General features: G+C 34.9%; 1 protein-coding gene across 3 annotated transcripts in view; it reads right to left on the bottom strand.

The window, feature by feature from the left end:
- Positions 1-338: 338 nt before the first annotated feature.
- Positions 339-12,794, bottom strand: part of LOC118741025 — a 111,277-nt gene continuing 98,821 nt past the window's right edge. For all 3 annotated transcript variants that reach the window (XM_036472815.1, XM_036472813.1, XM_036472816.1), the window contains one exon: positions 339-1,455. In XM_036472815.1, the coding sequence (XP_036328708.1) occupies positions 455-1,105 (651 nt within the window). In that variant the 5' untranslated portion in view covers positions 1,106-1,455 and the 3' untranslated portion in view covers positions 339-454. The remainder of the gene's footprint in view (positions 1,456-12,794) is intronic.

Genomic DNA, 12,794 nt, shown 5'->3' on the forward strand with positions numbered 1-12,794 from the left:
AACGACGTATGTATATTTGTTTGTTGCTTGTTGCAAGTAACCGGAACAAAACAATAAAACTAAGTAAATAAGGTTTACGTATATATGTGTGTGTGTGTGTAAAAACAGCCAAATGGTTTGTAAAGCCCAATGTAGTTGAAGGCTTATTTTGCTTTTTTGTTTGTTTGTTTGTTTGTTTGTTGTTGTTGTTGACCAGCAATGAAATCTCAAACGTTGGCCGCCACAAAATTTCGACGATTTTTCCAAAATCCAAAACGGCAGCTATGCTGGTGTTAGCCAGCCATCCAAGTGGGCTATTGCAACTGGCGTTTTTGGCAATTTGTCTGCCTTTTTTTTTAATTTAATTCTTCCTTGCCAAAAAATTTAAAATTTTCGCTTTCAATTTCTTCTGGTGTCTTTTCTTTGCCAAAATTTGCTTTCTTCTTTTTAACTTTCCTCTTCTTCTTCTCCTCTTTCAAACATTCACCAACATGCGCTGCGCTGCACTCGTCGTTGGCTTCAATGGCATTCGCAAGGCGTACGCCAATGTCGGCATAAGCTTTGTGCGCCTATTTCCGTACCTGCGTTTCGTTAGCGGCTGCGGCTGCGGCTGCGTCTGCGTATCCGTTGTTGCTGACGTTCTCCTCCTTAGCTTGCTTGCCGCCGTTGACTGACTGCTGTGGAGCTTCCGGTATGCGGCGTTCGTTGTTTTTGTGCTGCTTGCGGCAAACTTGCGGATCGTCGTCGTATTTGTAGCTTTTTTCACGCGATTGCGCTTCGTGCCGCGTAATTGATTGGCGCGTTGCGTATACGAGCAGTTAACTGCTGCAACTGCCACTCCAACTTGCACTTGCCCTTGTTTTTGCTTCAAATTTTGCAACTGCGTCTGCGTCTGCGCTTGCGCTTGCGTTACTGCGTATCTGGTTTCTTGTTGTTGTTGTTTTTGTTGTTCTGCTTCTGCAGCCACTAAGCAATCCGAATAAATTATGCCAAAACGAAATTTTCGATAAATTTTTTGCTGCATAAATTCTATGCGTCGCTGTTTGAGTTCTCTGAAGAATTTCTGATAATGCCAAAGGGAATTTTCCAATTTTGTTGATTTTCTGCTTTTGGGCGTTCTTCGCATTTAAATGGCTTGCTAGCGCCGGCGTGCGTTGGTTGCACCAAAATGCGCTCTCGCCCTGCTCGTTCACGTCTCCGCTACGCTCTGCTACACTACACTACGCTACGCTACAGAATCGCACACGTTTTACTACGCAATTTCACTCGAGACACGTGTGCTGCGCCTGCGCAATAGCAAAGGTTGGCTTTTGTTTTGAATGGTATTCTTCTTACCCTCCTTTGTGCTTCAAATAGTTGCTGCTGCTGCTGCTGCTGCTGCTATTGCCGCTGCTCGCAAACACACGCTAATCGCTTACGATTTATTTGTCGCCGATATTTTATATGTATACACGCACGTCCGCACGCGGTGAAAAGCTGCAATGAAAATGAAAACGTAAAAAGTGATTAATGCAAATTGAAAGCATAAAATTCACTGTGAAAATTCATTTTATATAAGCAACGTCATAGACTGCTTATGTAGTGTGGTTTCTAAGCAGGCGAAATTAAAATATGTATGTAGGAAAAGTGCATTTGTTTAGAGCACAGTGGTTTAGACTAAAGTGAATTGGAGATGCAGATGAAGGTACAGTTTTCATACAGTTTATTGGGGAAGTGTAAATGATTGAGAACTGAATTTAGTTAGAAGGCGGAGATTTTATAGACTTGCCCAGTGCAATCGGCAAGTTTAGTGAGTTTTAGTATAGCCACTAAGGTGTGTGACGATGGGGAGTCACCAACTGAGAGAAAGTTTTTTTCAGCATTCGAGTCTCCATTTGCCTTACTCAATGCGATTTTTCTTCATAATAAGAATAGAGAATCAAAACAAGGCCATAGAAATGAAGAAAACTAAAATATACTTATGTATGTGGCTTGCAAAGAACTCTATATATTGTTATCGATATTGTTATCGCGATATTTATCGTTATTTTTATATTCATAAATACATGGGGGAGATTCTGTAACTAGTTAGTAAAAATTTTCGGATCGCTAACTGGTGACAAAATCTCACCCCATATGTAGATATCATTATCGATACCGACAAATCGATATTATCAACACTGTCATCGTGGTCTTTATCAATATTTTTATTATTATCTCTACCGTTAACTAGATGTTATTTATATTGTTATTGCTATATTTATCGATATTTTTATCATTGCTAATTTGCAATCGGGAAAAACACTAAAACGCTGTTATCGAAAATGCCACCGTTGTAGTTAGCACTATTTTGTTATCGATTTTTCTATATTAAGGATTGTTAAAACCGTTAAATGACATTTGTTATCGTTGTCTTTATCTTTTCCGATAGTAGAGATTGATTAATACATCAAAGTTATCGGTGTTTTTATCGTTATCGATATTTTAATCGCTGTTGTTATTGCTATTTTTTTATCGATTTCAAAATTTTGGGCATTTTTAATACCATCAAGTCGATATTATCGATATTTTTATCGGTGTAGTTTTCGATAATTTTATCGACATCAGCGTAAACTTTTCTTCCCAAACTATAGTCGAAGTTACCAATTTTATAAATTTTTGTCCCGGTCGAACTCGGTTAAGACGCGTCGCCCAGGAAGCAAAGGTCAGATTCTTCCATGGAGACTCCAAAAATGTAAACAAAAATTTCTTTTTAATTTAATACCCGAAATCGGTGTCAAAGTTCCATTATCCTATTATTATAATTTCCTACAGTTGTACCAATTCAGTGGTTCAGAAAATTTACTAAAAAAAAACTGCTTTACATACATACATATTATTGTATTTTATTAGTTTTTTTTTATTTATTTATTTTTTTGAGTCTTAATTTTTATTATTTAATTTTTGAGTCTTCAAAGGGTAATCTGAATTTTGACCCCTGTACGCCATGCCTTAACCGACTCCTATCGGGACCAAAATTTATATGTGATATCTTCGACTATATGTGTGTAGTATCGACGTAGCATGGTGTCCAGCTTCAAGAAGACAGATGAAAGTCGTCCTCAATATGATTCCCATTGATCTTTACTTAAAGAAAATCAGAAAGTCAGGGCTCTGCAAAAATGAAGAACTTTGCGCATAGCTCAACCCTTAGTCCTATTCCGATAGCAAATAAAACCAAAAGCTAAACAAACTGTCAATTTAAACGGCCTTTTTATTGTTTTGCCACTATTTAGTCGATTTATTTTTAATGCAATTCGAACTACAAGGTCGCACATGCGCATGTCCATCAACAGCATTTTTTGGTAAAATTTGTGTTTTAAAGAGAATTTTGCTTAACAAAAATGCAGGCAATTAATAATATAAACAGAAAGCCAACAATTATTAAAGTGTTTTGTTTTTTGCTTCTATCGAATGCAACTTGAAGTCAGTGATGGTGAATCGACGTTCTTGGAAATCGTTTAACGATAATTTACATAAATACAAACATACATACATATGTACACAGCATGCACATACGAACAATGTGCTTATACAAAATTAAGTAAGCGCAAGGCGACCAAATATTTATTTAATAAATTAAAAATGAAATGCATAAATATGTATATTTTTATTCACACACTGCTGGCTTGTGTGACAAAGTGTTGAAATAATAATATTTGAGATTTTATGTCAACGCGGCGCATTTGAGTCGAGCTCATAAGAAACAAAAACTAAGAAAAAATCGAAATCAATTAAATTAAATGTATGTATGTTTAGTGTAAAAAATCTTCTCTATATACATACACTGGCTTCTGTTTAGTTGTGCACCACAACGAAATTTATTTGATTGTAATTGCATTACAGGGCAATTCTGGCAACTGTCTTTCGACTCACCACATTTCTTGGAAATTCGTTTGTAAAACAGTTGTCAATTCTGGCAACACTCTTGAAAGCTCTTTTCTGTCTTTCAAAAGCCGAATTGTTTTACTACGTTCAAATTGACGAGCTAAACATGTTAAATGGGCCTAAACCAGTTAAACGAATAAAACAACAACATAAACAAGTTAAATCGCATGCAATTGTTGCTGGAAAATTGAACCAGTTAAATCATTTAACTCGTTTGAAAACCAGTTCAGCGCAGATTTGTATCAGAAAGCTTTCTGCTCCGACCAATCAGAAAGACCCAAAAGCTTTCATTTGACACGCCAACGTTCAAAAAATTTATATTCTGAAAAATATTAAAAATTAAAAATTATCAAAAAATATGAAAATTGTATGCATTTCTGCCCGCCGAAAAAGAGGCCAAGGCGGTTAATATCATGAAGCAGACATTCGCACAAAACAAATTGAAACACAAAAACTTGATTTTGAATTTATTTGTTTCGAATTTTTATTGGTAATGTTTGAAAGTTAACTCCAAATGTTCAATGTGGACGATTGCGAAAAAACATAAAATTAAAAATAAGTAAAATTAGTTTCTAAAAACTAATATTAATAATAATATTTTGGCGCTTACACTTATGCTAAGTGTTTGGCCCAGCTTCCCCTTCAATTTGTGGTGTATCTACGTCTTGACGTTGTCTCACAAATAGCGTGACCTACATTTTAACGTCACCTCCGAATGACAAATGGATTTCATGACAAGCTTTTTCATGGCTGAAATACCCTCGGAGGTTGGCCATTGCCAGCCGAGGAGAGACAGCTGTTATGAAAAAATAATTTTCAAATTCAGATATTGCTCGGACCAGAGATCGAACCGTGAGGGTGCGCACCTCTAACCACTCAAGCACAGCGGTTAAAAATTAAATGAAATTAGAAAAAATGTTCTTATTAAAACAATAAAATCTGAAAATTTAAAGAAAATTTAATTGTAAAAAGAAAAAAAGAAGATAACTTCCTAAAAATTACATTGAGTTAAAGAAAAAAAAACTTTTTAAAACAGGCAAATCTAAAAATTATGATAAAATAAAAAAGTAAAAAAAAAAAAACAAATTAAAAAAAGGAAAAATACATAAAAGCAGTTTATAAAAACTAAATCCAAATTAGATTAAAAAAAATATAAAAAAATTTGCCAGAATTGCCCTGTTAACATCACTTTCAAAGATCTTCGCTTGACATATAGACGAATATTTGTCCAATGGTGCATTTTATGTAGATTCCAATATGCCAGCCCCAATATTGCCATCATCGAGCTTGGATCCATCAGTATAACCAACTCGAGCGCATATGCCGTCCTTTAAGTAAGTATGTATGTATCTTTTAGGCCTTATAAGTTCGATGGGATTTTGTATGTGAATTTGACGACATCTGATTCGGTTTCTGGGATCGCTAAGACCAGGTGGAACAGCCATACAGCAGTATCTGCTTAAAAATCTGAGATCCGCTGTCCACCATAGGGACTTCCCCCTTTGTTCTTGGCTAATCTTAAGGGTCTGAGCCCTTGGGATAAATGTATTCGAATTTTTAGAATTAACCCTTCTGGTCCGTATGCTTCATTTGCAATGCATTCATTTGGGTCCTTCAGCGGCCATAAGGCATCTTCATAAAATCGCCATTTCAAACTTCCTCTACAAGCAAAATTTCAAATAAAGTAAAACCCTGTACATGCCACGCGTTGCAGCAAAAATTCACTTTCCTCTTAACTCAACTAAAAACAATACGATACCCAAAATTCAGCTGACTTCATTCAGACCACAACATTTGATGTACGAATTTGAGAATTGGTTTCTAATGATTGAACAAATTCGCGGAAACGCATCCGTAACCGAGTGCTCATCCCTCCCAGTTGCCCCTTTAGCCCCTGAGCACGAATGTACCCAAACTTCAAGCGTCAACATGCCACATAACCAAACCGCTTTGCTTGCACAGGTATGCAACATGGCAATAACAACAATAACAATAACACGGAGCGCAGTAAGTCAGTAACAACATAGCCGCAGCAGCAAGCAATAAAAGCAACAGTAAAAACCATTTGAAAGGAGTCACCTGCAATTTCTTGGAATTGCGGCGCGATAAAGCATAGCTTGAGATTGTGATGCGTGCGTTGTGCGCAAAGAAGTTGACCAACAAAAGCAAACGCAAAAAGAAATACATAATCATAATGGAAACACAAATGCTTTTAGTACTACTCGTGGAAGTGGTTGCACAAAAAAAATTGTCAAGGTTAAAGCGCATCGCAGGCAATTTAAATTAAGCTAAAAGGCAGCAGCAATAACTACTATCCATCGGGTATGTATGTATGTATGCATGTAGCCAGCGGCCGTGAGCAGTGTTGCCAGGAGTGCGCAGATGTATCTTCTAAATCAAGATATTTTTCATAACTAATCAGAAAAATCTTCACATTAAAACAATTACAACAAAATAAAACTCCATACAAAAAATCTTCGTAGTGAAGATATCTGCCAGCGCTTGAAGATTAACTTTTTTGGGATGGTTGGCAACAAAGTTTTCGTTTTTGTCATCAATTTACTCTGCACGTTAGGTAGATATTAATATAGATTTTTATGAATATGTTTTTGAATTGATTTGGTCTGTCAAAATTCGCGCTTAAACTCGGTTTTTTGAAGCTCACACTCGGCTTAATGAATTTCCACAAGATAAAAAGTATGGATCGCTATTTGTTAAAACAAAAAAGTAAGTCATTTTGGTTTCTAAATTTAAATTAACAAATTAAATTTTCTATAGTTAACTTTATAGAAACATCACCTAGCGAGGATGAATGTGCAGATCCGGGGAGAGTTTTTTACCAAATAAACTTGAACCAAAAAAAAAAAATCGTAATACGCTGGAAACCACCACCTTAAGTGGTATTCTTTATACAAATGATTATTTAATAGATTTTGTATAACACATACAATTTTAATAGAAAAAATTAATTTTTTTTGTGTTATAAAATCTTCAATGAAGATATTTCTAGAGAAAAAAGATTTTTTTCTAGTTTCAATAACCTTTTTATGGTTTTTTTTAAGGTTTTATCCTGACTGGGAAGATTTGTAACAAAAATTTTCTGGCAACGCTGGCCGTGAGTCGTGTTTGTCGTTAGTGTTGCTCCAGTGAGTGCTAGAGCGAAGTCAGCAGCATCTCTTCTCTACTGACGTTACTGCTGCGAATGCAACTGCTCTTCGGCCACACTTTTTCGACAACTATGCCTTTTATGGTTTCTTTTTTTTTTTTTTTTTGATATGTTGCTGCCTGGCTTCAAGGTTTCAATCCCAACTTGTATTTGAGCAGCACACTAGCGGCAATGGCGGCTTTTTGTTTAGATCCCCGTTGTTGCGCTTTTTACTTGTTGTTGTTGTTTTTTTTTGTGCGATCAACTCAGGGCGTTTCTAGGAATTAAATCGAATATCTTAGCTGAAGTGATGTATGCATTCACTTGTATTTGGGTTTTCGGTTTCATTGCCGTAGCGTTATTGTTGTTGTTGTTGTTGTTGTTGTTGTTGTTGTTGTTAGCAAATGCGCTCGATTAGTTGCTTATAAATTTTGCATACGGAAATGCCTGAAACGTTGTTGCCCCCCCATCAAGCGCGGTGGGCTGTGTTGCAAGTGTATTTTTTTTCCCAGTGGAATGGTGCTGCAGAATGCAGGGAATGCTCGAAATTCGAATGCTTGCTGTGCGCAATTTGTCGGCAATAATTTCACATAAAATTACATTTGCTTGCATTCTAAAATTTGGAGCACTTGAAGTTAAAGAAATGTGGCAGAGATGCTGACAGTTAAACAAAAAAATAAAAAATACTCGCTATATTGTGCCAATATTTTAATTTGGAAATTTTGTTCAGGCATTTGTAATGTACCAAACCTTGAAAACCCTATCCTCAGAATGTATAAACGGACATTTCTTCCTTAAAGCACCACTGTTTTCAAGGCTCCCAAAAAAAAAATTTTGTTTGTGTAGAATAAGCGCCTATCCACCAGTTAGCATTATATATACGGTGACCATCCGTTCTGTTTTTTGCAGGACCGTACTGTTTTTCAAAGGTCGGTCCTGCGTAGTTTTTCAAACCTGAAAAACCTGAAAATGTACTGATTTTTTTCCTGCATTTGTCCCGCATTTTATTCGTTATTTTAAAATTATCGGACAATGGATGGATTTTTTCAAAAAAGTATTTCTTGGTACTTTTCGTAGCTTTTCTTCAATATCTCATGAAAAAATCTCCCAATCAACGTAAGCGACTTACATCTCGAAGGGTATTGATGTGCCTCTTACCAAAATATATAACTTGTGGCGACTTCAATGAAAATTATTAGTGCTACAGGCGACCATTTGCATTTTGTCTTCAAAGTCGAAAAAAGTGAGATTTTCAATCAAATACGCAGTTTCATTTGATTATTTTTTTCATTATTTAAAAAATTCGATAAAGACGATATATCATTACAGTAAATTTGAGCCAAAGATAATCAAAATCGAATTAGAAATGCTATGAAGCACAATCTGCACAAATTATATATTTTTGTAAAGGGCACATAAATACCTTTGTAACTCGTCGTTTACGTCGATTCATGACGTCGATTTTTGACAAATAACTGCGAAAAGTACAAAAAACAAAAAAGGGTATTGTTTTCGTTTTGAACGCCTCAAAATTTGCTTATAAAATAATCTTTTAAAGATTTTCACTTTTCGTGTAAGCTATTGTAATTATAATATGTTTTACTATACTTTTATAAATATTCATGTAAAAAAGATTACTATCGATGAAGAAAACGTGATTCCTTTTCAAAGTTTAAAATGTATTAAGAATTTAGAATCATAAATACTCTTTCCATATTTTTATACTACGTAAATATATGTAGGCATATTTTTGAAAAAAAAGTCCTTCATTTTGAATCCATATTTGTGGTCACCGTAATTATATAGCTGCATAGCCATTAAAACATTTTCAAAATTTTCTATTTGATGCAGAATTGTATCTAGATGCTCTACGGGCATTTCTGCATTAACAAGAAAATTTTGGAGAAATATGTCGCTTACATTTTTTTGGCGGTTAGGGCTCGTAGTGTTCGCCAAGCGATTGAAATTCAACCACTTAAATTAAGGGAAGTTGAACTGAGTTGAGTTGAATTGAGTTCAGTAAAGATGAAGTGAACTGAAGTGAAGTGAGTTCAGGTGCGGGGAGTTAGGGTGAATTGAGCTGAGGTGAGATGAGATGAGGTGAGTTAAGGTGATATTACATTAGTTGGGCTGAGTGGAGTTGAGGTGAGTTGAAGTGAGGCGAAGTGAGTTGAGATGAAATTACATTATTTCGGGTGAGTTGAATTGAGGTGAGGTGAGTTGAATTGAGGTGAGGTGAGTTGAAGTGAGGCGAGGCGAGGTGAGTTGGGGTGCGGTGAGTTAACGTGAGTTGAGGTGGATTTGAGCAATTAAAAAAGAAAAACTAAGGAACAGAAATAATAATTCTAACAAAAACTGTAGTTTGTTGAAAACTCATCAGAAGAGGCTCCAAATTCAACAGATCTCCTTATTTCTTTACAGCGTAGACTTCAGCTCGAAAATAGTACCAAAGAGGATTGTAGGTCTTTAAAATTTCCCTCAAAAATATCCATTTTCCGATGCCACCTGACCGAACTCAAAATTTTTTTAGAGATCTTTTGATCGAAACAGGACCAGATATGCCTTGCGATACAACAAATGGGTTTCATTGCTCATTGTTCATTCACAAATTTTTTTCCATCGAGGTGCAAAGTAACATGCTGTGTTCAAGAATATATAACAGACACTAGCCATTTATGAATTTTCGCATCTAACTTATGTTAAGTATTCTTATATTCGAAACTTGTGTTAGTAGAGGTTATTTTACACTGTAGAGATCTGATTGCAATTTGACTGTGAAGAGCATTGTGATAAACCATTTAAAAACTGGAGCATAACATTAATAACAGCTTGATTTATTGTTATGGAGCCAACCTTGATGACAGCGAAATGTTCAGATGTTCGGTATCTAAGGTTTAATGAGGTCTTTTCGGAGTCAATCTCAGTATCAACCTTGTTCTTCCACTTAGAGCCTTTGATAATGATAGTGGTAGGCTTGGAGTACATAGGAAGGGCGGCAGATAAAGTCGTGGAATAGGGTTAGTAAAGAAAAACCTCACTGGGAGCCAGGTTCGGATTGAATGGTGGGTTATCAATTTCTATGAATCCCGCAGCATTTAAAGCATTCCCCAGCGGTGTGAACGGGTGTGTTGCCTTGCAAAAATAGCACTCCACGCACCAACTTGCCACGTCTCTGCTGTACGATTGCCTCGCGTGTCTGACGCGGTAAATTAACGTAGTACAGGCCGTTCAATGTTGGCCTTTCAGGCAAGTAACTAATTAATAAAATAAGCTTTGTCACCTTTTTGTCCACTTTATCGACTATTGCTTTGGTTAGGGCTCAGAGTGACGAATCCAGGTTGCATTAATCTCTCTGACACAACTTACCATATACAAAGATCTACAGGAAGAATACTGATGTGGATTAGCACAAAAACTGGTCGCTTTATCCAAATTCAGTTTTATTTTATGGCGTTGCCCTTTGTCTCCTCGTTGTCCTTCCTTTACTTTTTGTGAAGCGGGACATAAAAAGGTACAATTTTTCGATAGAAAAAACGCCATTAGGTAAAGACTCATCCCTAGACGCTGCCGTTGCCTACATCTCGTCTACTACTTATACTCGATTTTTAGATTCATCTTTTCCTCGAGGCTGTTTAGTAGGCAAGCGTTCTATCAAGAAAAACTTCGGGGAATTTTATTTTCATAGAGAGCACATAAAGACACGCAACGAGCCTTGCCAGATCTGACTTAACAGAACTCAACACATAAAGCAAACAAATGGACTGTTAAAAATATTAAATGGATAATTGCAAAAATATTGGCGATATAAACTTTATACTTAAAGTAATAATGCGCTTTAAAAGTCTATTTATTTTATGACGCAAATTATGTCGTTAAAAATGTGAGGCTCAAAAGTTACCATGATACATGTACCTACGTACAAAATGTATGTACAGTCAGAATCAAAAGTTAGTATACACCTTGTTCTAATATTATATACACAATTATATTCACGAAACAATTTTTTCCATTCAGTTTTTTGAAAGTAAAGTTCATTTTATAACATAAACCATATGAATCAAAGTTTCATACTTTATATCGTCGCCCATATGCCAGAAACATGAATGAAAATTTTAATCAAGTCAACCCAATAACTCAAAATGTGATACAATTGCACATTCATGCTTCTGGCATAAAGGTGGCAATATAAGATTCACAAAAATTAAAACAAAAAAAAAATCAGCAAAATTTCAAACTTTTTATTCAAAGTTTTTCGAAATATAATAAAGTGTTGATTTTTGACAATTGTTGGTGGAGGGTTTAGCACATTTCACTTCTATACAAAAATGAATTCTGATCTTTTCTAAAAATTCTGAATAAAAAGTTGAAATTTTGATGAAGATTTTTTTAAATTTTATGAATTTTATATAAAGAGTAAAACTTGGATTAACAAACATAAATTTATTTTCATAAAATTAATTGTAAATATTATATTAGAACAATTTGTATATCCACTAACTTTTGACTCTGACTGTATGTATGTACGCCCATGTCTGTATGTATATGTACGCATGCATTGTATAGGAATTTTCAACTATTGCTGTCATGTAAGTTCATGTTTTTTCGTTCGATTTCATTGTTTTGTTGCTATGCATTCAATTCTTTATATGTAAAAAAAAATCATATTTGCTCTTTTCTCACCCCAATTTGAGCGCATAACCTCATTTTTTCTATGCTTTGTAAGTTGTCCTTTTACTTCTCAATACAAGTTTTTGCCTAAATATATACATACATACTGATGTACATATATTACTATGTCTTTCATGCCATTCTACATCATTCTATAAATATTATCCTCTTTAAAGCAACAACTGCGCAGCTTAATATCTATGTATCTGGCTGCATTAGGCAATTTCCACCAGATATTCTTTTATTTGTTGGACTAGCTACATATGTATGTATGTATGTACATTCATATTTGAAAGGATAACAACACACCTGAATTCTTGAGATGTGCGCATTTGCAGAAAGCTTTTCATGTTCGTCCACAACTACTACTACTATCTGCTATAATCTTTGTTTGTGCTTTTATGTAGTAAAAAATATTCATTCTTAGATGACACAGGCTTGTGTAATGTGAAACTACTGGTTTTCGCACAACAAAGCGCAAAAAAATGTATGTAGGTACTTGAATTAGGAATATCCATTTTGATATTCTTGTAATTGCGCACTGGTGTAGAACAATGCATAGAGAGAAGACGTACAGTGTCGTACAGTGTCTTAGTTGGTTAAAAGGGTATGGCGGACAATAAGCGTGGAGAAAAGTGACCCACTTTTCGAAATTAGGAATATGTGAAAAACATATTTTGGAAAGTGGAAGGGAAGATTAATGGAACGACTAGTATTCTGATAGTTTGTTACAGAACTAAAATCTTTTAAAGATTTATTAGTCACTAACTTGGTGAGAATAAAAATCGTATAGCGAGCAGCGATTATAAAATGAGACTTACAGTTGCGGTCAAAAAGATAGTAGCAAAACGCAAAATGATATTGTTTGCAACTGCTTATTTATTTATTTTTAATAATTTTAATTTAAAATGCAGTTTGATCCATAACAGAAACCACATACACAAATAAAAGTTTCAAATCTTGCCCAAAGTTAACAAAAATTAATTTAAACTTCAAAAAAAATTTCAGCAAAATTTCAAACTTTTTATTCTAAATTTGTGAAAGTTTTAAATTTAAAAAAATTACAGTTGATTTTTGAGATTTTTTTTTGTCATGG

The sequence above is a fragment of the Rhagoletis pomonella genome, unplaced genomic scaffold (assembly GCF_013731165.1).
Source record: "Rhagoletis pomonella isolate Grant_MI unplaced genomic scaffold, Rhpom_1.0 Rhpom_scaffold_00006, whole genome shotgun sequence".
Taxonomy (NCBI): domain Eukaryota; kingdom Metazoa; phylum Arthropoda; class Insecta; order Diptera; family Tephritidae; genus Rhagoletis; species Rhagoletis pomonella.